Source organism: Mustela nivalis (assembly GCF_964662115.1).
Source record: "Mustela nivalis genome assembly, chromosome: 6".
Lineage (NCBI taxonomy): Eukaryota > Metazoa > Chordata > Mammalia > Carnivora > Mustelidae > Mustela > Mustela nivalis.
In genome coordinates this window covers 37,119,741-37,147,329 of record NC_139025.1, presented here as the reverse complement: position 1 = coordinate 37,147,329, position 27,589 = coordinate 37,119,741, and the positions used below count along the sequence as shown (strand labels likewise).

General features: G+C 38.9%; 1 protein-coding gene across 5 annotated transcripts in view; it reads right to left on the bottom strand.

Annotated features, from left to right (window-relative positions):
* Positions 1–27,589, bottom strand: part of PPP2R5E (protein phosphatase 2 regulatory subunit B'epsilon) — a 136,803-nt gene that overhangs the window by 36,937 nt on the left and 72,277 nt on the right. For 4 of the 5 annotated variants that reach the window (XM_082734169.1, XM_082734167.1, XM_082734168.1 and 1 more), the window contains exon 3: positions 21,451–21,647. In XM_082734169.1, coding sequence (XP_082590295.1) covers positions 21,451–21,647 — 197 coding nt within the window. Of the gene's footprint in view, positions 1–11,949; positions 12,501–21,450; positions 21,648–27,589 lie in introns of those variants that run through there. The other variant, XM_082734171.1, reaches the window with a different exon arrangement.

The following is a 27,589-nucleotide window of genomic DNA, read 5'->3' as shown; positions in this document are numbered from 1 at the left end:
TCTACAGCCCTATGAGGGGGATACCATCATGATTTTCAATTTACCCTTGAGGAAATGGAAGCACAGGTGTTGTTAAGATCTGAGGTTACACATGGTAACCAGCAGTTACAATGGAACCCAGGCTGTCAGACTCTACCACAGTGTTATAGAAGAGTTGGCAGGCCACTTCTCTTGCTTTACTTTAGCTTAGACGACTGAGAAAAAAGAAAGTCATTACATTAGAATGCTTTTGCCATGGCCAATGACAGCCTGCGCAGGTCTATTATGTTATTTTCGTCCCTTCCAATGATTATCAGAACTCCCGTTTACAAAGAAACTAGTGACTTTTCAGAAAACCGTCAACCCATGACTTCAACCAGCCAGTCACACTGTAATCAAAAGGGCAGAAGTCTTTTGGTTACTTACTTTTGAAACTATACATATATTTCAAAACTGAGTTTTCATTCCAACTAAACCATTTGTATCTACCTTACTCTGTAACAATTTTCTTTCCTCTCCCAAGATGTAAAAGTAAACCATGAAAGTTTTTTTAAAAAGGGGCGGGGGGGGGTGCTCCTGTATAGTAAGAAACCTGGATAAAAGGACATGGAAACTTCTGCTCCCTGATATTCCTGGTCGTATAAACCCTCTTACAGAGCCCACCATGTGCTGTAGCAATTATTTGTTTACATATTTGCCTGTCTCTCCCTACTAACCAAGAAGATGCAATGTCATATTCACAAAATAAAAATTTAGACATATTTACAAAACTGTGTATTTTGGTTTGGCTTTTTAAAAATTTCAAGTTAAAGTGTTCTGAGTGATTTAAATTAATCTAAGTTATCTAACTTAAGATGGTTTAACTCTGAACACTGAGTGATCTAAAACCTCTGATTTGGTCAAAACTTCATCTCTCGATTATCATATCAAAAAAATATCAAGTTGTGTAAATTATGTGTGGATAGCAACTAGTTCCAAAAGCATGCACTTCTCACTCAGCCACACACTGCCATTTCTTCAGATGTGCCTTCCTTAATAATGCTTAATTTAGCTTACTTCTAAATATTCACCAGATGAGTTATAAGGAAGCACAGATCTATTAGGCTAGACAATGAAGAGCTGACAATCGGTTAAGTAGTTCTCTAGCAAATTTGGAAAGACTGTCAAAGCATATCAAGTGTCATGGAAATGGCCAAGCTTTTGAAGCAGCCGGGGACATACAAGGTACTTAATAAAAATGTCACCAAATAAATGAATCTTTGCTCCCATTCTTAAGAATCTTTCTAAAAAAAACTAATCCAAGACAAGTCTGAAAAAACTACTTAAAGCAGTCATCTGCAACATTCTCTAAAAAGTGTAAAATTGGAAATAACCCCTATGTCCAATATTTAAGAGGTACATCAACTTAGCAGAATACTGTGCAACATTAAAAATGATGGCTAGGGCACCTGGGTAGCTCCATCAGTTAAGTGTCTGCCTTCGGCTCAGGTCATGATCTCAGGGTCCTAGGATCAAGACCCGCATCAGGCTCTCTGCTCAGCGGAGAGTCTGCATCACCCTCCTGCTAGCCCTCTTTCTCTCACCCTATCAAATAAATAAATAAAATCTTTAAAAAAAAAAAAAAGATGATGGCTATATGGTAGCACGAAGAAATGTTTATGACTAAAGATTCAGGGGGAAAGACAACAAAAAATGATATGACTATAACTAGAAGGGATGAAAGTGGATAGCTAAAAGGAAATTTTTAAAAGCTGTAGTAAAGCATGAGGAATATGGATGATAAACTAGTAGTTGCTGTTATCTCTTGAGGCATACAAAATAAGTCCTAAATCTATAAAAAGCCTAAGTTAGAGACAAACAGCATATAAGTTATGCCCTTAATTTCAATATGAAAATGGGCTCTTGAATTTATTTGAATAGAGATTATTACTGTCAGGAAAGAGTTAAAAATCATAGCTTCCTACAATGCCTAGAGCCTAGCTCATGAATGAATGGTTGAAAGATTTAATGAATGGACCAGTTTAACTGTACAGTTAAATCATTAATTTAAAACTTGAGCTATCCATGGATGGGGGAACTGGGTGAGGCAGTCCTCCAAATTCCCTGACTTTTCTGCAATAATTTTGTATGGTGAGTCCAACTGGGGAAACAATCCAGTTGCTTTGGTCAGACTTTCAAAAGATTCCCAAGATCTAAAAATGGCCTAAAAACCACTATCCAAAATGGTACATTTGCTTCCCTTAAATCTTTATCAGTGGCAGCCACTTCTGATGTATAGTCCAGGTTTTATTTTCTAAGCTTTTATTTATTTATTTGAGAGAGAGAGGGAGAGAGGAGCATAGGCAGGGAGGGGTAGAGGGAGGAGAAGTCGCAGGGAGCAGGGAGCCCAACACAGGGTTCAGTCCCAGAACCCAGAACCCAGAACCATGACGTGAGCTGAACACACACACTTAACCGACGGAGCCACCCAGGCACCACTATAGCCCAAGTTTTAAAGGGATTATTAAATAGGTAACATTATTAAGTTGGTGACAGCAGCTATATCCTTATGCAAATACATCATGCAGAGTCTATGCAGCTAGATTAAAATGCACCGAAGTATTCCTAAAGTCACAAAAACTGTCTCTATAATATATTTAAATAAATGAGGCTCTAGTCCTAAAATGTCAATTTTATTCATTCAGGAATGGTTTATCCAAAATGAACAAAAGAAAATTTTTAAGTAAAGTACAAGGGTTTATTTTCCAACTGTTTTATTTTCATCTACACTGCTATCAATGCAAAGAAAAAAGTTTAAGTTAAAGAAATAAGTTTAAGAAATAAGTGTCTTTGACGTAGCCTGATTCATTTTCATCCCAAAGGCATTGTAATAAACACTGGAATGCTGGAATCAAACTAAAGGTTTGAAGGCCCTGGGGTGGCCTCCAGAAAGTGGCTCTAAGGACAGAAAGCGAGTCTGAGGGGACAGGAGAAAAAGGTATTAAAATCTAAATAACCCCTCCTCAAAGGCAGAAATTTAGGATTAGGGATTCCACCGGGTTCCTTCTAGAATCAGATCATGTTAAAGACTCTCTCATCCAACTCCCTCCTCTTACAAATAAGAAAAGTTCAAAGAGCTTGTGAATTTTTCAAGATAACACAGCACCATGATATGCACGGAGGGATCTCAGGGTCCCCTCTCTGGCACTCCACCTCCATGCCATCCACAAACACCATGCATGGACCTATTTTGTCTTTCTTTCCTTCTCTTGTGATTCCCCCACCACATTTCTTTTTATCAGTTTTTACCCTCTCCTTTTCTCATCTCTCCTTTTCCCATCACCACCCTCCTATGTTACTGGCCTGCTGGTGGCCCTCAGAGGCACTTGCAGGCTGTCTTCCTACCTGTGCGCATTCAGAGCTGCAATGACCTTGCTCAGCATTAACATAAAATACATAACACTCCCTTCATCCCCACTGTCTTGTCCAGACCTTCTCTTCAAACATCTTGATTACTGCCAAGTTTCCTCTCTGGTGTTCCTATTCTCCACATCCCTTTTGCTCCATTCCCCGCCTCCCACAATCGGATTTTGAGCTCCTCAAGAACACCTTACTAAATTCTGAATGCCTAGCACCTTCACATTTAAAAAAAAAAAAAAAAAAAAAAAAAAAAAAAAAAAACAGGAATAACAAGGGTTGCCAGATAAAATACAGGACAATAATTAAATCTGAATTTCACATAAACAAATAAGTTTTAGTTCAAGTATGTCCCACATCTTGCATGGCCACAGTTAAGACTTTAAAAAAAAAAAATTTTATCTGAAATTCAAATTTAACTAGGTGCCCTATATTTTTATCTGCTAAAACTGACAATTCTGACACTAACACTAAGAACCTCTTCTGGTTACAACTCAGTTGTGATGCGGAACTATAGCACTGTTGCAGGCAAGGCCTTGAACCCAACAGCGACTTGCTTTAGACCAGCTGCTCTTTTATTTTTCAGCTCTTTGGTTTACCGCCAATTACTGTGAACTATGGCGCTAAATAAATAAATAAATAAATAAAATTCAAAGTCTTGGCTAAATGTCAAAGAGATGACTTAGAAGGATCCCAAGTATGTGGCCCCAGAAGTAAAGAGGAAGGAGTGTTCACGCATATTTTAATCAGGTTTTCACTAAACAAACAAGTTACTATTTTCTGACTTACAATAAAAATACGACTATTAATATATTTTTTAAAGATTTTGTTTATTTACTCGAGAGAGAGAGAGGGAGAAAGTGAGCTAAAACATACAAGCAGGGGGCAAGGCAGAGGGAAAGTGAGGGGAAGACGGACAAGCAAACTCCCCGCTGAGTGGGCAGCCCAACCTGGGGCTCAGTCCCAGGATCCTAAGATCACGACCTGAGCCAAAGTCAGACACTTAACCAACTGTGTCACCACGCAGGCACTCCACAGCTATTAATATTTTTAAATATTTATTTAAGTTACTGCAAGGAGAAAACCCCTCCCTTTCCCCAATCTGTTTATCTTCATAGAAACTACTAATTTTACATTTTGGTTGATATTTTGCTGTTGTATAAGGAAAATGACTAGCACGTTATGAAAGAACAGAATTTGGCTAGCGCCTAATAACTATTCACTAAATATATGCCAAGATTAGCAATAAACAAAACAGAAGGTAAGAAAATATAATAAATTATTAACAACAACTACTACTAATAATGAATACTTTCAATCAGGCATATTATGTTCTTAGGAAAACACTTTTAACAACAGAACAAGCAACTTAAGTCATCCTCTCTGTGTTTTACAATACTACTTTCTAAATGAGTAGGTATCATCTTTTCCTGGATAACAGCGTGAACTAGTTGACCTCGAGAACATTTCTCCCTCTGTTATCTGTGACACCATAATTTTATACAATTATGCAACACTGCAAATATATTGACTATAAATATAAAAATAATGACATCACAGCTGTAAAATGGATTTTGAGATTACATCCACAAAATAAATTTTCTAACAAAAAGGGATGATATGATGTTAAATAGAAAACATCTAAGCAATTTTTAAAGTACCATTATTCCTCTAGCACTATTTGTATTAAGATCCCAAGCAAGTAATAATTTTAATAATATCCCTCAGTTTTTTCATCAGGTTCATTCATTCATTCATTCATTCATTCTATAATCCACCATGTACTGAAAAGAAACAAAATTATTTAATCAAGCATTCAGAACCAGAGGGAGGACCCAGAAAATGCAATGTTGAAACTGTGTCATCATGCATTCTTCTCACAGTATTTTGTGCTGGCCCAAAAAAATGCAATAAGATAAAACATATTAAAGTAAGCAAAAGTTCCTTTAAATCTCAAAATCAGACATTTGAACAGAGAAGACTATTTCCAAACATATCAGAATTTGTATTAATATTCAAACTCTAACAATAAGAACTAAAATTCGAACAGAATTAGCCTAGATACCTTGCTATTTATGTTTTGAACATAAAATAAATAATATACATATAATGGTCAAGTTACCTCTGGTAAGGCCAAATTTAAGATTTCTTAACAGTCCCAGTGATAAAGAACCTTTCAAACCTGACTCTCAGCCCCTTTTAGAGTAATTATTAATAATTATTGATAAATAAAATCAAGGAGAAAAATCCCAAAGCATTTGTAATTATGCTCAAGAAACTTAGAATCAGCCTTGGGGCAAATGGTACATTATATAATAATAAAAATAATTTTTAAAAAAAGAAAAGAAACTTAGAGCAGATGTATATCTTTCAAGCTGGGACTTTGATTAGGAAACAAATGGCAAAATTTTAAAACTTTCATTAGCACTTAATTTAATTCACTGGCAATTTGTTCAATCAGTAATTTGTTTCTAGAGCCCAACCATGTCTTTTAATTACCATAGTGTTTACTGTAGTTTTAACTTCAGACTAGATATAAAGTCTTTTTAAACCTCACCATCTATGTGAATTAACAGAGCTGTTTAAAAGTTATCTGAACTTGTGAAACCATTAAAATCTCTTATTCTAACATAAAGACATGTCCTTAGCTAAATCTAAAAAGGAGAAATTTAATTAAATCATTAGGACACTGTCCTATATTATGAGCCACCCACTGCAGTCTACCTTTATTCTGTAAGATATTAAATATGTAACTGTCACTACTATGAAACATTATCAATATAATTTAAAAGTTCAGCAAGAATTTCCAGAGGTTATTATTACAAACACGTTCACCTGAGTTAAACATGATTCCCTGAGCCAAAATAATGTCAAAGCTGTTGTTTGCCACACAAGTAGAGGTCTCAGCAACACAAGAGGGACTAAAACACCATGACACATAGGTATGGTCAAGCCACTCCACCAACGTGTCCACACTTTTATCATAAAAACACTTCTGCGGACAAAGCTCACGAAGTTCACAGTCAGTGAACCAGAACCAAAGACAGCATCCACTGTTTACATGTGACTAAGAAACATGCACTTGTGACAGCTGTTAAATTTGTTTTACAACATCCAGAAATCTAGAAGAGGATGTAAAAAATTTCTAAAGTCAAAGACTTCAACTTTATTATTGTTACACAACATGGTCATACCTTTAATCTTTATTACCAGGGCTTTCTAGGCCATAGCAACTATTCTGTAAAAACTAATTTCTGAAATGAGGCAGAGGGAATATCTTAATATGATAAAAGCAGCTTAATAGTCAGTTGGAGAAAGGGAAAATCAAACAAAAAAGGAAGTTCAAAAACATATTGCCTAACTAGAATTTTCAAATACGAAACAGATAAGATTACTGGAACACTGCATCAAAAACTGATGATGTATTTTATGGTGACTAACATAACACAGTTTAAAAAAAAAAAAAGGTAAGATGAAAGTAATAGACATCTTGGACATGTACTATTTCCCTAACTCACAAAGATGTCATTTTTATTTGTATTTCCTTTAGCAAGTATTTCTTTCAGAATCTACTATGTATGGCCACTGTTCAGATTTCTATAGACTTACAATGAATCTGTTTTCATTGTTATTACTGCTGCTGCTTCTGTTGGCTTAGCTGATCACTGTTATCATCCCTCGGTATAACTGTACTTAACACACACTGATTGTTTCTGAAAATAATTTGATCCCTTTAGATACGCAGTTTCTAGAAGGGCTAGAGCACTGACAACTATGGAAGAAAGGAATCTATCCATGAGAGCTCAAGAACAGAGAAGCAATAGAATTTGAATACAAATCAAAGTAAATACAAAGTAGTTTTGAAGAATACATCAACATTTAGTTATAAGGAGCAAAAAGGAAGAAAAATGTGTGAAAGAGAGTAACTCGGTCTTTTGTCTACTCTCTTTGACCTACCGCATGACCATCAGAGGGGAGGAAGATTGCCACACGGCAGGGAGAGAGATGGGGTGGGGGGTGAAGATGCAAGGGAAAGGGAGAATTGTGAGTCGAGTCCCCTCCATGTACATTTTATACAAAGTTCAAAATCATACAAAACTAATTAACAGTATTAATGTCAGGAAAGTGTCAGAAGAGAGAATTCAAGCCAAGAAAATCTGTGCCCTAATCACAGTTGCATATCCAGGCATATTTAAAATGGAAGCTCTGGATGAGACGGTGGCACAGAGTCACCGAGGAGTGGGCTTGTCTGGGGTGAGACTGGCTGGCCTATTTCCTTCCCAACATCCCCCTAAGAACTCTCCTTTAATTGGTGCCTTTAGGTATTTATTTTGGGCTTGTCTGACTCTCTAAAGAATTCCCCATCCATCTCGCGATTAGAGGCACACGGGATCTGAGAGCTGAGTGAGTGGCTCTGAGACCCTGAGAGCTGAGGGTTGAGGATCTTCCCCGTTCAACGTGCTCCACTACTTTCAGAAAGGTACCCACTGCTTGCGGCAGTGCCTAATGTCCCCGAACCAGATTCTCCCCAGCGTAGCCTCTACAGAGAGTCAACCTGCAGTCTTTTGGGTCTGGTTTTTTTTGGGGGGTGGGGGGGTGGGGGGGTGGGATCAGGAATTCTAGCTGCTTCTTACACAGACTTTTCACCAAGTCTCCTCTTTTTGTCTCCAGGCGCCCTTACTTGTTTGAAAGGCATCTTTCTGAGCCTTCCCACAGTTAATGTGGCATGAGTTGGCTACTTCCAGACACTCCCTACGGCTGCTTATGGCTTCGGCTTTTTCTCATCTGCCAACATAGTGACCACCAGTTCATTCGCTTTGTAGTGCTGATTCTGAGACCTCCTCTCCATTTTGTTTACTTCATTTGGGTTTAACTTCTTTTCAGTAATTTTTGTCTGATTTCAGGAGGTAAAGGAAGTAAATATATGCATGCATTCAATTCCCCCCATTTACTCAAAAGTTAGCAATTTTTTCCTATTAAATTACATCTTCCATTCTCCAGTAACTTCTACTAATTCAAGGAATTTAATTTTCTTATGCAAACATGTCAATCCCTTTTAGTAGGAAAGAATCCAGTAGAACCACAAGAAAACCAAATGGCAGCTGCTCTAACTTTAGCCAAAGTAAAGTGGTATCACCACCACAAGTTTTATCACATTAGTAGGTCTTAGTGTGAAGCAAAAGAGAAAGTAAAACACATTCTGGATCTTAAGATCATAAATACAGAAGTCAGATGAATGCCTGAAAGTCATCTTTTCACCCAATGAACAACACAAATCCTTACCCAAAGAAAGTCAGCATCAGAACTCAAGGTAGTGCAAAACTGAATCCATGGTGTGATGCTCTTCTCTCAATAATCACTGCTATGCCCTCTTCTACTAGGACTTCTATTTCCAGGGCAGGCGGATGTCTTTAATTTCACTTTTTCCAGTTATATACAGAGCAGTTCTGACATCTCCCTAGATCTCAAATTCAATCTAGTCAAAACCAATCTCATCCTCATTGACCTCCACTTCCCTCTAGAATTCCCGTCTCACCTTCCTCATTCTAAGTCTTTAGAACTTTCTTTAACTCTTCCTCTTCTGTATTGGCTTTAAATCATTTTACTTTTGCCTTCACAATGGCTCTTTGATGCTATTGGTGGTGTTATTTTTAAGAGTGGAAATTTGGAAAACAGTTTAAATGCCCCAAAACAGTTAAGTAAACAATCATATACCCCCATAATGGAATATTAGGTGGCCATTAGAATGATGTTTTTAAAATTTACTTAATGACACGAAAGCATGATTATATCACCATGCTAAAGAAAAATTTTTTAATTAAAATCATATAATTATATGTGCTAAGAAATTATATATATATATATATATATATATATATATATATATATATATATAAAGTAAGCTCAGTATGATATAATGTATATATATTGTAAGACCAGGGAAAAGTGTTTAACAAGAAGAAAAAGGAGGGTGCCTGGGTGGCTCAGTTGGTTAAGCAACTGCCTTCAGCTCAGGTCATGATCCCAGAGTCCTGGGATCAAGTCCCATATCTGGCTCCAAGCTCCATGGGAAGTCTGCTTCTCTCTCTGACCTTCTCCCCTCTCATGCTCTCTCTCACTCTCTCTCTCTCTCTCATATAAATAAATAAAATCTTTAAAAAAAAAAAGAAGAAGAAAAAAAAAAAGGAAAGAAAGCACAAGGCGATTTTCCTGAGTAATGGCAATCTTCTAAACCTGGGGTAATGGCTATACGAGTATAGACAATTATTAAATTCAGTGACCATTCACTGAACCAGGGGCCTAAGCCCCGTTCTTAAAATCTGTGTTGCATGTTAAGTACATCTGGATTTTTTTTCCTTTTTTTTTGTTTAAGGGAAAGCCTCATTTTTAAAAAAACAGGCTAGATGGAAATTGGCTAAAATGTGAACAATGACTACATTTAAATAATGAAACTATATATAATTTTTTGTCCTCTGGTTTTAAATTTTCTTTGATGAGCAAAGGAGAAAAATTTAAGAGATGGGCAGTTCTTTTATATATCCTTTTCCATTTCCTCTTCCTTTGCCACCATCTGACTAGATGAGGACAACAGCCCTCTGCCATCAGCTATCCTGGGTAAAACCTGCCAGCCTTAAACCTCCTTAAAGGAGCTGACAGAAGGGTACAGACTTTCTAGGTGGAGGCTAGAGAAAGAAAAATAAGAATATCACTTACATTTCATCTCCTGTTCAAAAACCTTAGCAGCTCCCTGATGCTGTCTATAAGATTAAGTCCAACGTGTCTGTAATTTAGACCTGTCCCCACCACTCCCCCTTATTAGCCACAAATCCTAACCATGAACCTTCCACTCCCATTAGGCTGCTATGGCAAGACTTAACTTTGCTCAAAACAAAAAAGCAACTTTTTACCTGCTGAAATTTGACAGTAACATTAAATTAATTCTCTCGAGTCACAGGGAAATGGTATTTCACATACAGAGATAACTATATTACACTGTCTCCAAAATTGGAAATGTAGCAGTGAATCCAAAAGTGAAGACTGTTGATATTAAATCTTAGAATCCAAATATAGACATGTAAACACTGCAATAGTCATAGCGCTTCCTGTATATAAATACAGAGCAGGTCCTCGTCCTTGCTAGTGTTTGCAGTGAAAGCACGCATGCCTCACACGGAGGCTGGCTATGCAATACCAGATCTTTGCCACATTTTGTTGTGCAGGGACTTTGGGTCTTCAATCCTAGAAAGGTACTAAAACTGCTAAATGAAGTGATTTCTGGAAGAGCCAAAGTGCACAAGCTATAAAACAGTAAAAACATGGGGCTTTTTGAGGACACATATATTCTACCATCTGCTTTGATCACTTTATGATTCAAAATCAGCTAACACGAAAAGAAAAATTAAACCTCTTAAACACTGAGTTTAAAAAACACACAATGAAAAAAAATAAAAATAAAAATAAAAAATAAAAAACACACAATGCACTTGGGGCTTCTGATGTTCATTTCCGGCAATTGAGTATGTGTCCTTATTTGAAATCACTAAAAATAAACAGGAAACCACCCGAACTGTCACAGTCCCTTATTCTATATGTGTCTCTGTCTCTGTGACCCTTCATTAGTAAAACAAACCTTGGGCTAGCTCGTGAGCTATGAAAACAAAAACACACCTGCATTAAATATGATCACAGATTTACATCCCTCTTTACCCATACAGCTTCATAACAAATTGAATGAGACACGGCACTCCAAGGGAGGGCAAGACAGTCAATCCTCCCTCAAGAACCTCACAGAGGGGGGCGCCTGTGTGGCTCAGTTGGTTGAGCAACTGCCTTCGGCTCAGGTCATGATCCTGGACTTCCAGGATCGAGTTCCACATCGGGCTCCCAGCTCCTTGGGGAATCTGCTTCTCCCTCTGACCTCCTCCTTTCTCATGCTCTCTCTCACTCATTCTCCCTCAAATAAATAAATAAAATCTTAAAAAAAAAAAAAAAAAAAAAAAGAACCTCACAGAGGCATGCTGGCCTCATCTTAAAGGGGGAGGCTGGAGTGCAGGTGGAGGTGCCTCAGAAATAACCCAAGCAAGGGCTCTAGGGACAGGAACTGCCCACTATCCCTGTTAGTTTCCATTTTAAACGCAGATTTAAAGATAATTGCCTTCTGATTTTTTTTTCCCCTCAAATAACTACTCTTACTTTCCAGAACAGGGCACAACAGATTCCCCAGTTTCTACCTGATGGCAGCAGAATTACAAACTCAATTTTCCAGTACCTTCTCTGTTGCCTAAACTCAATACATTTTTCTAACCTCTCTAGAGAAAAGGCCAAAGGTCCCATAAGAGGAAGAGGCCTCCATTATTCCAGAGTGTTCTACCCTATTCTCATAAAGGCCTTTACTTCTTTAGGAAGGGAAATTCCACAGTATTTCAAAACACCTCAGTTAGTAGCTAACACTATCTGCCCCGCCCCCACTCCCTGTTTGTCACCTACATTTGTGAAGAGTCAAAGAAACAGTACATTCCCCAATATAGCTTGCTTATCCATTGTATTAAAAGATAAACTTGCTCTCCAACTTACCAAATAGTTATAACCAGTCCTACTTTTATTCCGGAACATCCTCTCCCCTCTGCGTCCCCCTTGCCCTCCTGGCACTGCTTCTCCTTGCCCAGGACCTGTGGCTGCCTTGGGCTCTGGTCTTTCTAGTTTTCCCTTCACTGCTCAGCCAACCCCCACCTTTCTCTATTCATCACTGTAACTGCATTTTAACTCTAGAAGTCCCTTATCTTATCCTCACTTTACAGAGACAACTTCCTCTGCAGAAGTCTCTGGACAGCGCGTATTTCTTCTTGTTTTCATCTACAGATCAAGTTTGGCTTTTAATATTGGTCAGAGGCCAACTACCTCCTGGAAATGACCTGCTCGTTGTTTTCTTGCCAAATTCTTGCCTCAGGCATTACCGTCTCTGAGAATTCCACACTGAGGACACTCATTTTCTCCAGCTTTTCCTGCTCATAGGCATCACAGTGGTATAACCAGCTTCCTCCTTAGAGAATCAAGTAATAAATCTCTCCCCCTCTCATTTCTGTCCTCGGTAGAGAGACACCTGAATGAACTACATAACCTAACAGCAAGTGCTAGAATTAGCCAAGACCCACTTATATATATATATATAAACCACAGGCAGTATTACCCAATCATTTGATCATACATTTTTCTTAGTAGATTTTCCCAGAAGTATTTCTTACCCCTCTAGCCATATTTTCAGTTTCGAGGTTCAACTAAAAGGTAGGAGAAAAGAGAAACCAAAACTTGGATGCAGTACTGTAACTCATCCTGCAAAATTGTGCTGCCAGCTTCGGGGGAGAGGGAAAAAGGGGGAGCATTCTCCTTAGAGTGAGATGATCGTATTGGATACATCAGTGCTAGACAAGTCGCAGCTGTCAAACAATTTTAAGTATATTGAAGACTCTGAACAATCTGTAAAGCAGTTAAGCCAGAAGGACTACAGCTTGTAAAAGAAGCAAATAGCAATCATGAGTAGCTCAGTTGCTTCCTGAGTAAAAACCCACTCCTTAGCACATTTAAATTAAAACCAAACACATTAAAATCCCTGTCAGATTCCTTAAGAGAGAATGTTTACATGAGAGAAATGGTAAATTATTAATATCGACATGAATATGCAAGTATATCAGGAAAATTTTTATTTAGGTAAACTAAGGATGGTATATATACACATGTATATATAATTATACACACACAGGCACAGGCAGATTTACAGGATACTCCCCCCCCCCCAAAAAAGAAAGAAAGAAAAGGAAAAAAAAGATTTGAAATTTCCCACAGAGAATTAAAATTTTAAGTCAACAATCTGAGAAAAAAATATGGGAAATTACCTTAAAGAGACAAAAACAAAAACAAAAAAACTTTCAGGCTATCAAATCTTTTCTTGTAACCAGAAAACCTGATTAACCCATCTAAAGAAAAAGGCAAGTCTAGCAAGGGTGGTAGAGGTAGTACTATGACTAATGATAGCGATAATAACATCACAACAGCCTTATAAAGTCACAGGGGGCTAAGAAGTTGAAAAAGGTGAAGACTCGTCTAAGATCCCAGCTAAGTGGTAGGACGGGGCCCAGGTCTGTCCATCTACACCATCCACCTGGGGAAGGACAACAAAAAGTAGGCTGTGCATACGAAAGTGCTTCCCAGGATGAGAGACCATCCTGGAGATGGAGGGATGTTCAAATCATCTAACTCCCTCGCTCTAAATTCAAGCTAAGCAAGCAACATAAGGATGCTTTGGCTGCTGGTAAAGCCTGCCTGCATCCAATGGTGGGACAGAGAGAAAACATGGGGGTGGGGAGGGGGTGGCACATGAACTTGGGAGAGAGGATCATCTCAAGAACTGTCACTTGGGAGGAACAGAGGAGAGTTTCAAACTACCCAGGTCTCCTCCTGATCTCCTCTCCACCCCCACCCCAAGACCATTCACTCTCACAGACCCGGGAATGAGTGGCGGAGCAGGCAAACAAGGTGAAGAAGCACTCCTACTTCTAGAATAACACAAAGGCAAAGTAGGGAAGTGGTGAGAGGAGACAGTGAAAGGGATGCTATTTCTTAAGCAAAAAGGAACATTTAATCCTGAAGCCTACTATTTGGTCTGGCCTTGTCAGAAGCAGCAAGATCCAGGGAAAAGCTAATCAAAAGCCTTACTACCTGTTTATTTGGGAGAACTCAATGAAAAGAACACAGTATAGAGGAAGGAGTCCAACCTTTGGGTTTTACTCCTCATTCCCATTGTAAAGAATGATTCCAGGAAAGCATTAGGCACAGCAGTCAAGAGTATTGGCTCTGGAGCCAGACAGCCCAGATCAAATCACCTCTGCCAGTTACCGTGGTAAGTAGCTCTGGGCAAGTTTCTTAACTTCTCTCAACTTCCTTTAAATCATCTGTAATATACATAATGCCACTATGTACAGGGTTTGTGTGAAGACTGAATTAACTCCTATGCCGTAACTGCGGCAGGGAATTATGCTTGTTAAGCATAGAAGTTGTACAGATGCTCAAGATCTTCTCTTGGTACACACCTTTGAGAAGAAGCTCTATGGATTCAGTATTTGAGGACAAACTGTAAATTGTGAAACTATTATAACAGCCTACCAAAACTGACACAAGATGAAACAGAAAATCTAGAGTCAGACACATATTTAAGAAATTGAATTCACTACTAGAGGAAACCTTCCAACAGAGGAAACCAGAGGCCCAGACTCATGAAATCATTCTAACAATTTCATTCTTTAGTTATTGCCATAAATAGGAAGATGCTGCTCCTTTCCAATCTATCTTCTATTTTCCAAGAAAGCAGCATCTAGCAGAGCTGCATGTATGGTAAAATCAAGCTTAAACCATTCTGGATCAGATAAGTCTTTGAATATTCCATCAAAAGCTATGGCTCTTCAGCCACAAAAATACACAAAACTCTGCAGTCAACATCAGAGGATCCACAGACCCTATAAAACCAATCTACAGACACCCTAAGATCCTAAATGAATATTAGGGAGCATTAATCAAAGAAGAGCAGCACTATTGTTTAAGATTTACTGTCCTTAGGAAAGGACAAACATGCCTGCCGGTTTCTCTACCCTCTGATAAATTACAAATGGTAACAATCTACTCCTAACCTTGAGCAGGGAATTCTTCCTAATCTCATTCTAAAAAATGTCTTTTGCTATCTTTATCATCATAACCTTAAATTCTTTTCTAAGTACCAAGAATTCTTTACCTTCTAATTTAATTCTCAAGTCCTATCTTTTAGACTTATCCTATCCTCAAAATAGGATAGGATAATAGCCAATAGTTTCAGTTCCTAGATGCCTTTCCCAGATATCACTCAATTCTCTTCCATTATGTATACTCTGAATAGTGTAAACAGCTCATCTCCACCACATCACCTACCCTCCAACCCCCACCACCACATGAGTCAGATCTTATCACCTTTGAGTCTGAAGAGTCACCTCCAAGGCAAATTCTGGCCAGGATTTATGGTTACATTCCTTATCAAATACCAGAAAATGAAAAATGGAAATTTCATATTCCCCCTCCCCCCAGCTATCATTCCTAAGGCTACTTTTAGATAGTTATCTTATGAAAAGAAACTCTCATCCTTCAGCCTATAAAGTATGTAGTGAAGTTAACAAAGCACTCCTAAAAATCTGTGTAGGCAGACTCTGAGACCTTTAATTGCAACTTCATAATTTTCTACAAAACCATATTTTTCTATTAAGAGGCGAGTCAGAGCTGTGACTTCCAGTTAAGTCAAAGGATGTATAAAAGATAAAACACTTAGATAACCAAATGACAGGGTGTAATTTGAGAGTAGGAAAAACAAAGCTAACAATGGCCAAGAAACAATAATTAGGACTCAAGGAAAGACTTCAAGAGAAAAGAAGAAAAAACTGTCCAAAATATCTCTTAAAACTACATTACTTCTGGAAAAATCACATATTCTACGAATTCGGTATACAGGAATTTAACCACAGACTGGGAATGGGGCAGACTTTAAAACCAGTAAGTCATAAGGACAAAGTATAAGAGTAATACTATCAAACAGCCAGTGCAACAAAATATACTTCCCCCAAGAGGGAAATGATAGGATTTTATTCTAATAAAGATTCCACCACTGTTCAGGCAATCACTGTCTACAGTTATCACCTCAACTTCCTTCTACTTCATGCTCTCCTCAACCAGCTAGTTCCAACCTGCACCACCGCAGGAGAGCGCACTGAGTCCCCCAGGATTCCCTTGTACCACCTGGAATTCCAGCCCTGTTCTTTGTCTCCTGCTTTCCCCCCACATTACCAATCTTCATTTCCAGCTCTCCACATCTAGGTCCCATAACCTCCATACTTCAAAGTATGAACTCTGAAGTTCATACATCAAAAGTGTGACTCCCCTCAGCTTCCATCCACACACTACTCTCCCTCCTGCTGTACTTTTCTGAAACAACAACACAACAAACCCCTAAATCGCAAAGCTATCCTAGACCCCTTCCCCTCTCTCACACTCCACACACCCACACAAATGCCAAGTGGCTTCAATGTTACCTGCTAAGTGAGTCTCAAATGCCGTCCTTTCCTCTCCTTCTCTACTTATACACTTGCTTTAGGCCCTTTACAACTTCTCTATAACAACATTTCCCCTCTTGACATTCAACTTCAGCCCCCTCCAATCTCTCTGGTCCACTGCCATCGCAATATAAACCTCACCATGTCACTCGACTGCTTCCAACTTTTCAACGGTTATCCACTGTCCGGGAGATTCTTTCAGGATCTGGTCCTCACCTACAGCCTCCGCTGCCACCATCCACCTCCTCCCGCTCCCCAACATACACACAGACACACACATAATCCCGCAACAACACAACACTACCGTGTTTCTCTGAATATATTATGGGATTTGGAAATTCCTTTACATCATGTAATTCTCTTTTTTTAATTTCAACACTATTTCAGCCACTTAGAAAACACACATTTACCTGTCAGCACCCTGAAGAGGCTTCACTCACCATGTGAAAAGCCTTCCTTGGCCATCTCTACTAATCTCTAACCAATCGCCAGTCACTCTATTCCTTCCTTGCCTTGTACATACTCTGTTAAGTTAAGGCACATGTAACATTTTGTTATTGGTTCATGAGAATCCCTTCTACCTGTTTTTTTTATCCTGTTTTTTTCTACCCTGCCTTTTTTTATCATCAAAATGTAAAAATGCAGTTCTTAGTCATTCAGTAAACTTTACCTGGACTTCACTAAAATAATGTCTTCAGCAATGAGATTTCAACTCACACTCGAACTACACCCAAAAGAGACATTTTTGAAAAGGAAGATGTGCAGATATAAAAAGAATAAAATACAGAGAATTTGAGTTTGGGGGGGGAGGGGGTGCTGTGCGGGAAAGTACAAGATACCCAGGAAAGCCAGAAAGTCTAAAAAGCCTTTCAAATGGATGCATGGCACCAGAACCAAAAAGAAAACATTAGCATAATGTGGTAAAAATGCTGCCTCAAGGACAGAAGCCTGACACTTGAACTGACACAAAGCAGAATGCACCAAAGCCTAAAAGTACCACAATCCCGGATTCTGGGTTTTCCATCAGATCTGCCCTCATGAGAAATACAGGCCTAAGCAACTATTTTGGGTGCAAAATCCGCTCTAACTTTCTTAGACTGTGTTGAAACCAAAAGAGCTGACTGTGTTCAGAGATGGAAGAGAAGGGGGGGTGGGGGATGATCACCATGAACCCCTTCCATTCACAGCAGGAGAAACTAGGGCTTGAGAGAAATTACTTGCCCAAGATCTGACCATCAGTCAAGTGGAAGATGAGAAACGAGGTCACTTTCACGTTTTCCGCCTGGGGCTCTCTCCACTACCCCACACTACTCTTCGGCAGGTAAGTTAAGTGCTACATTGTTTTATTTTATTTACACATAAAGAGCTTTTTTGCTTTCTTAATTCGGTGGCAACCAGACTACATTTACGTGCTAAAAATGGCTTCCACAACTCACTGATTACTTTTATCCGGCACTCTTTTCTTGCCCTAACAGGGTTAGAATTCTCACAGGAGAGGTTCCATCAGGTTAAAATCAAAGGTTTCTCCTAACAGTGCTGACACCAGAACATGTCATCGTTGGTTAAGTCATGACTCATCCTAGTTTATAAAAACCTAGCTATCATTTCATTGATATTTCACTAAAAGCACCACCATTTCCTTCACTAATCCCAGTGAAGCAGTTGCATTTTACAATAACAAGGCAGACTGGGTAGGGACAATGACTTTTGCTCCACAGACAGGATCATCTTGGAATTGCAGAATCTGAGGACCACACATCCAGTTGACAGCATCTTAAGTCCATAAACAGGAACTCTGGGTTCCCCCAATGATTGTTAAAATCAAGTACATGATAAGGGAATTATCAAACAATAATAATATTATTGACTGAATGTGTTAGGGACTATTTTAAGAGCGTTATACACATCCTTACTGCCAATGCTCCCAAAAAGCCCAAAAGGGCAATAATGATACAGATAAGGCAAGTAGGCAGTAGCAGCACCAAATATAAGGGGCCTAAGAGGTGGCAAGAGCACACCAAGTGGGGCTTTGGTTCCAGCCCTTCTTACAGAGCAGTCAGCACCCAGCTTGTTAGACTGTATACAGATCTGAGGTGGTAAGAACCTTGCTGTACAAGCAAAGCACAACGATTTTACTCAGGCAGAGTATTTACGGAGCAGGGCAGGAAGGACTATGGCCACCCTCCCCCTGATCCCATGTACCTCCCAGCACCACACAAAAACCAAGGGCCCCGAAGACAGATGGCTCTGTCCAAAGTGATGGAGCAAGTTAAGTGTGGCCAGAGCTGGCACTTGAACCCTGGCTTGTGTGGTTGCAAAGTCCCTTCTCTTTGTACCCTTCCCCACTAGCTCTGCTCTGTAAATGCCCCCAGATGGCCTAAGAACCATGTAAAAATAATAGCTACAATTTCACAAATCATGAGGTACGAAAAATAAATTACACCTCTGAGAACCCTAACCTACCAACTGGAAAGAAAATTTTCTAATGCCCTAGAATAGCATGTGTGCTACAGATTTAACACCTCCTAAGGTAGGGCTCAAGTATATTTTAAAATGCACATTCACACACAACTGACAGGAGACTTTTAAAAAAAAAATTGATAGGGATTTGGGAGAGGGTAGCAGAGAAGGGAAGAGTCTCCTTTAAAAAAAGACCAAAACTGGTATAGAACCAAGCTGGTTTCATAAGAATAAAAAAATTTTTTTTATCATGCCAAATACTGAATTTAAAAACTGAATGTAATCCAAGAACGTTCAATATCTGAATCATAATTCGAGAGCCTGGAATGCTGACATTTAAGAGAGAAGTCATTCACTCATTCAACAAACCTTAGGTAGGCCTGTGTTAGGAGGTATTCTGGAGGCCACGAGACGAGCACGGCACAGTTTCTGCCTAGAAGTGCCTACAGCATAATTAGAAATCTTGGATTAACACATGTGAAAAAATTAAAAAGCAGCAAATGAACAAATTCCAAAAGGGTGGTTTGCCAAGAAGTGGAGGAACTGAAGGAAGGAGACAACTCAGGGCTTTTCGGGCAACAGTGGAAACACTTTAAGCCAAGTCTGGGAAGGAAGGGGGAGAATCAGAACTAGAGGCGGGGGCCAGGAAACATGAAGGTCCAGAAACAGGAAAAACAAGGCAATTAAAAAAAAAAAAATCAGTAAATACACAGCTCTTCTCACACAAGGGGAAACCGACACACGTGTGTGTGTGTGTGTGTGTGTGTGTGTGTGTGTACACCCATATATATATATGGATATTGATAGGGTGGTAGTTAAATAAATTAGGGTGCCTAATTTATTATTAGTACGTAGCTTTAAAACTGAGTAAGACACCTTTATGCATACTATATGATATATATGATATACTGGTAAGTAAAAAAAGCAAAGTACAGATAAGCATGTACACTGTGCCACCACTTGTTTATTTATACCTATATGCTCGTATATGCTTACATATTCATGGACTATCCATGGAATGATATAGGAGAAGGAAGTTAGAAACAGTGGATACCTCTGTTGGCTGAGGCCAGGTAGATTAGAAGCAATAGGCCTTGCTCTCTGCAGAAACTAGATGGACTAGAGAAAACCCTAAATATCAGGTTAAGAAGTTTAGATAGCATGCAAACTCTAGAGCAGGGCTTCTCAACAATGGTTGAGACATTTAGGGCCAGATAATTCTCCATTGTGGGACTGTCTTGTGCAGCATAAGATGTTTAGCTGCAATCCAGCCCCGTCCATCTCTGGTTGCGACTGCCAAAAATGAGGTCTCTGGACATGGCCTAAGTGCCTTAGGAAGCAGAATCACCCCTAGTTGAGAACCACTGCTCAAGAGCTACAATGTTAATGTTAATCTACAAAACATTATGCTACAACAGTCTCGGAAATTAACAACAAAGGCAATCCACACTCAGATATGGACCTGGCGAATACACTGGACATTGTTTTGAAATGATCTTCACAAATCAGTCATTGTTTCTCAAGTTATGCTAATTCACATCCCTTCCCAAATCTGTACTGTTCACTTTTGACCACATCTACTCCATCACAGATGTCTCTTTTCTGTATTTGTTGAACACAAATGATAAAAGTTGGAACTGAAAAGCGAGACAGATTTCTGGGACTACAGAAGGAGTGGGCCAGATTCTCCAAAGGGCTTCCCAGTGGTGCACTGACCCTTTTGGATCTCTGCAACACAGTTTCACCAGTTAGCAGAAGAGCTCCACCTCCCCCCAAGAGCACGTACTCTCTAGATCCAAGATCTTCAGGGATGCCAAAGAAGGCAATCTTCCCATAGAAATCTATCAGAAAACCGTATTTTGGCTTAGCTTTTTAAAAACTAATTACTGACTCAATAAGAACATAGTTACTTCCATTATGCTAATAATGTTTCTCCTCGTAACTCCTCATGACCACACAAAGTGCAAGACACAGTTCAAAAATAATGCAAGACATCACCCCTGATTTCAAGATTATGAAGACAATGATTAGTTTATAAAGCCAGGACAGGCTTTAACTAGATTCTACAAGTCACAATTTTATTATGGTTAAAGCCATTTCTAATTTACCACAATGAACCAGGGGGAGAGTGGGGGGATTAAGACATCCAACAGGCTTGAATATTTTTCAAACACAGATCTAAAACTCATGTTGATTCTCCTGCAGCTTTTCTTTTCGCAATGCCAGAAATCCAAGAGTACCTGGCAATCTTGGCTTCATATTTTGAAGTCACTGATTCCTCCAGTACTGTTGTAGGTGAAAAGTTCTGGATCTCATTCTCCTCAAATCACACTCTTCAAATTCTAGTATTGTTCCGACTACTTTAGCTTAGCTCTCAGAAGGCTGGCTCTCATTTGTGGAGGTGACCTCCAGTGACCTGACTCTGCAATCAATACACCTGTGAGTCGCTATGGAAGGTGCTTAAAAGTGTCCGCGGCGAAAAAAAGAAACTCACCATTCTAACTACTTCAGGGTAAGTCTGCTCTGTCAAACAGCCTCTGCTTATTGTAATGTAGTCCACCAGTTCATTAAGAGTGGAGCGCTTGTATTCTTTCATTTTAAGATCAGATAGCGTGTCCATGAAGTCAAAAATGACACAGCACTGCTGAAGTTTCTTTAGGAACAGTTCAGGCTGCTCTGAGGATGGAACGTCTAAGAAAAAAAAAGGAAATGGTGTAAGTCTGTCATCAATTTCTAGGTAACAGGAATTCTCTGTGAAAGTTACTTCAAAAGCAAGCTCAAAAAAATAAGAATTCACATGACAACAGTGTTCTTTTTAACAATTACACATGGGCGGGAGGGGATACCATAGCCACTACGTCAGAGACCTTGTCTTTGAAAACTACATGGTACCAACACAATGGACAAGCATTTGCTATTCCACAACCAAAGATTGACCAAAATCCCAAGAGCCATTAGAAAGTTGAAGCACATTTTAACCAAAAACACCCCCATGTCAAAACCCCTCAGCCAAAAACACTGAAAAAGGTCACACTTCCCATTATAAGGTAAAGCCAGAAGTTTTCACTGTTGGTTTAAATTAGTTTTACTAAAAAAATTTCAAAGCAGAAATGTCAGTAAATTCATTTTAATTTCATGCTGACACCCTTGGTATTTAAAGCAACTGTTGTATGTGTATGTTTATATTTTTTGTTTTGGTTTGGCTTGACATCTATGAAGTTTCTTTGTCAAAGAAACTTGAAAAACCAACAAGATGAAGTAATATCAAATCTCTCAAAAAGAACATACCAGTAATGGGACAGTAAGAGTAGACTCTACTTAAATCTATGCTCTCTCTTTTGACCCATCTTATTCCCTCACAGTGGGAGAAAACCACTAGCAGCTTCATTAATATGTTCTTAGAATAAACATCTGTTCTTTTCCCACAAACAGCACATCAGACATTTGGTTTGGTATCATTTCTAAAAACTAGATAAAATTTTTAGGTTAAAATTCCCCAGTTAGAATGAAAACCTGATCTATAGCTGGACTGGAAGCACACCAAGTTGTGTATGACCCATTCCATTCCTGTTTTATTTTCACTATTTTATTCCCCAAACTGGAACTTCTCTGCAAAGGCAATGAAATCATAGCCAGGGTAAGCTGCTGCCTCCATCCAAGGTGATTAACTCATTAATCCTCAAAACACTTAGAGGTAAGCAGATGGCATTCTATTATTAGTCTCCATTTTTCTAAAAAGAAACTTCAAGGTAGTCACTGAGGTCCCACAATGAATGAGTTTCGGAGCTGGGCACAGTGCCCAGGTCTCTAACCACATTTCCACATTCCCTTTGTACTACTCAAGAAGGACTATAACAATGTTTGGCCAGTCACTGGCAACCACCCTCTGTTGCCAGCCTCCCTGTAAATGCTTTACAGCAGACATAAAGCATAAGCCACCTAGTCTCTGGAGGTAAGTCAACAATTAACAGCGCCCACCTTACAACCACCAGCAGCCCAGCAGACAGGAGTGGGAGCTATCTACCCTCTTCAGACTCCACGTGACTCCTCTCCACAGCCCTCCTCCCCTGCTCACACCCCACAACCCACATGCTAGCTCAAGTACCCAGGACCTCATAGGTAATTCCCCCCAAACACTACCTCCTGACATCAACTTGAAGGTAAGCCTAGATGAGAGTGGACAGAACACCTGAAAACATAGGATTTCTCTACCAGATACAAAGGAACAAGAAATAGTCAAAAATTTTGAAGGTATATAGAACATCACTGCTAAAAACAAGATGTAAATTTAGAGATTATTCTTAACCAGTATGTTTCCCCTCACACCACCACCCCCACAGTTCCCCCAAAGCTTAATGTAATGTACCTTAGAGTAAAAGACTCTGGGATTTGAGTTAAACCGTGAGATGTCTTATTCTATGCTCCTATACTTAATCACTTAAAAAAAAAAAATCTAGCTTTAGACTCTAAGAACTAAATTTAGTCAGACCAAGCATTCTCCTTAATTGCTACCTATTTCAGGTGTCCAAAATAAGTTAACTAGTTAAAAAAATACTAAACGAGGCTGCTTATGAACATAGTTATATATCCTTAACCAACAACTAGTTAACATGCACAGGACCATTATTGGTTAATTACTGAAGTCTTGTAAGTCCTAAATCAGACCCCATACCTCAAAGCTGCATAGAAGTTTTGATGCTGCATAGGGGAAAAAAAATCTTATTAATGTTAACATCAAGGTTAAAATCATTAGAAGAAATTGTAATTAATCCTATTTTTGTTACAGTAATAAAAGCTTAAAATAAAGCTTAAAAACCAGACCATCTACATGGAGAACTACATTAACTCAGCACATATGGATTATGAAAGCATCTATAAATGATATCCTTTCCTCCAAAAAGCAAAGCATCACTTAAGTAGTGACAACAATGATTAATCTTTGTGGTCGCTGTACTAATACTCAAGAGATTCATATATTTGGCTATTTTAAAAATTTCAGGCAATTAACATTTAGTCTTTTTCTTTTTTTAATGTTAGGCAGTTGAAATTTATTCTCTATCCAAATTGATGTAATGTAATAGGCAAATGTGAAGCAGACTATCCATCTGCCTAATGGAATAATGGTAATAGCTTACATTTACTAAGCACTACTGCACACATTTATTATGTACTATTCTAAGCATTTTCACATATTCTATCTCATTTAATCCCACCAATTCTATACAGTTGGCACTATTTCCAAATTTACAGATGAAAAAAATCAAGACACAAAGAAATTCAGTGACTTGCCCAGAATCATACAGCCAACAAACAGTGGAGACAGGATTCAAATGCAGGTGAACTGGCTCCAGGGCCAGAACTCTTCACCACTGTCCAACATTGAAACTCAATATAAGGCAAGAAGAGGAATATCTTATTTCAGAAAACTGGGTATGTGCAGACATAAAAAGAGAAAGAACACAGAAAGAAATCAACCAATCTCCAACATGCCCCATTCATAAAGGATCAACCTGAATGAACCCCTTCTCTACCTCCTCTCTAGCTCATTCCCAAGATTAACACATACAGCAATAAGCTATTCTTTATCCGTTAGCATAGACTAAATTTTTCTAAGATGATCTCCTCTCCTTAAATTAAAGACTGACCAAAGAAATGGGGAGTGTTCCTCAAAGAGCCAATTCCATTATAGCAACAACTTAAAAACATTTTTTTTTATTCTCACTGAAGGAGGACCTAAATCAGTCTGAGCAAAGGGCTCTTCTTGTAATGTCTGGCCCTCAGATTGCCTCAAATAGCTATGCTTCTCCCAAACTCCTTGCTTTCATCTCCCTAATCCCAGTAAGATATGTAAAGGGGTAATATAAAAATGTACAACAGGCCAGGATCAGAGAAAAAACACTTGGGAGTAATCTAGAATGTTTCAATGATATAAGTTTACTGTCTATGGAACCAGTCCCAGAAGCAGATAATAAATATCTTTGTAAAGAAACATTTATAAAAAGTATCAGAGGGCTCTTTGCTCAGCGGGGAACCTGCTTCTCCCTCTGCCTCTGCCTGCCTCTCTGCCTGCCTGTGCTCGCTCTCTTCCCCTCTCTCTCTCTCTGATAAATAAATAAAAATTAAAAAAAAAAAAGTATCAGATACTAGGCCATAAAGAAAATATCATAAATGATAAAAAGTAGAAATTAGATAGGCAATACATTTTGAACATGAAGCACTAACACTAGATTTTAACAATTTAAAATGACCCACCTCCCAAATCCAAGCCACCTGAAAATCTAAACACTTTAAAATTAACTTAGATTGAAGGGGAGGGGAGTGGATTACAAACATTTAGAAATAAAATGTAGATCAGAAAAATTAAAGGTCATCTCAGAAACCCAAAGCAGACCAGGCAGTGATGCTTGCGTCATCTCTCTTCCAATGGAAGCCTCTGGTCTACACAGGCCATCCCTGCCCCCTGGAGAAGAATTCCATAGAATCATAACCATAAATAATGAGGAATCAATAAGTGATTATGTAATACCATGAAGGTCATTAGCACAACAACCCGTCCATCCCATATTAGCATTTGTTTAAAGGGGAGATAACTGACCCAACTATCACAGCATGGTAAGATTCAAAAGGTCAGATTCTGCTGCTCTGAAACCACTCTTAAAATTAACCTGATTTCCGGTGTCTGTTTCTCAGCCAAGAAAATAATGTAACCAGCTAAGTGGTCAATCCACCTGGCAGTTACATTTCTCACTTGTACTGTCCCCCACTTTTTCCTTTTAAGCATTAGGTATTTTCTCCCTATGCCTCTTTTTTTTTTTTTTTTTTTTTTGGAAAGATTTACTTGAGAGGGAGCGAGCGTGTACAAGTGGGGGAGGAGCAGAGGGAACTGCAGACTCCCCACTGAGTAGGGAGCCCAACACAGGGCTTGAGCCCAGGATCCTTGAGATCATAACCAGCTGAAGGTGGTTGCTTAACCAACTGAGCCAGCCAGGCACCCCCTGCATGACTTTTCCATCACCATCTCCCAGCATCCTCTTATCAATTCTCATCAATAAGCTGAAGAAAATGACTACTCCCACTTACAAGGTGTTCATACCCAAATAATTTTAAAATTTACAAGTACGAGAAGAACTGGGAACATGGACATAGAATTCAATAGTAGAGGAAGGATGAAAGTTCAAATTAAAAAACAAAGATTCTCAGGGCTCTGAGAGGGAGGCTCAGTTGGTTAAGCATCTGACTCTTGATTTCAGCTCAGGTCATGATCTCAGGGTTGTGAGATCAAGCCCTGCGTCAGGTTCCACACTAGATAAGATTCTCTTTCTCCCTCTCCCTCAGCCCTCTCTCTCCTCCCTTAAAGGGAGAGAGACACACACACACACACAAATTCTCTTTGTGTCCAAAGAACAGTCAATAGGAGCTATGTACATTTTAGCCACAGTCCAACCCCCCCCCCCACACACACATTAATGCACACATGCACACTCACACATCTCTCCTCACCCTTACTATGATTTCAAGGGCTGGCTGGAGATTAGATGGTTGTCTGTAATTGGCAAAAGCAGCTCATTCCTCCCCTAGTCAACAGCTTCCATCATTCCATCGCATCTAATGTTTGGGGCACAGGATCATGGATCCAATACTGGCCTGTCTTCCCTTGGCGCCTGACTCAGTCAAGACTTTGCAAAGCAAAAAGGAGCAAAGGTAGAAGAAATAAAACATAAGCCAGGTGTCCTTTGGGTCGGTGCTCTAAGATTCCATTAAACTTAAGTGGTTGAAAATCAGAATATTAAATTCACACTCGCAAACAGGCCAGTCAAATAAATACAGAAGGCCCACATCATTATAACACTTATTAGCTACGTATCAAAGCAAAAAATGCAAAGTGATTTAGGAAAAAAAATAATGTGGGCTGGTAACTTATTCACACATAGGCTGTTAGAATGAATGTGAAAATACAGTGAATCTATAAAATGATGCTTGCACTGGAAGCTAAGCATTATTTGAGCTCCTAATGAACAATATTTATAACCCATTATTTCAATTCAAAAGATGTAAAATAAAATAAAATAAAATCCTGCTAAATTGCCAATGCTTTTCACCTGAAAATGTCCTAAGCTCCTATGTGGCCTTTTTACAGTACCAGCACAGATGGGAATATAAACATGGCCTTTGATTCCTCCCTCCCATCTCATCTCCTTAGAATTTTCCTTAAGGTGAATAAATCCCCAACCATGGATACTATCAGTCCCTCACACACAACCCTCTAAAACTTCCAACAAAGTCATGAGACTCTTACTTCCACAAAGCATATCAACCTATAGTTATAGAAAACTAGTTTCATGGTAGTGATGAGATCTTAGCACTCAACATAAAGTTGACTTAGCCTTGAAGGACTGAGGCATGGCATGCTGGTACACGTGGCACAATACCTAACTGCCTGACCATGTGGTTTGTCCAAATCCTCGGCACCAAGTTTACTTCTAAACACAGATATAAGCGGCATTCTTCCTATAGCACATATTTCAGGAAAACTGAACGGAATCTTATTTTTATTAGTGAACTATGTTTAAATTAGAAATTGTTTTTGACAGCCACAAAATTACAAATACTAATTACTAATACTAGCAATATTT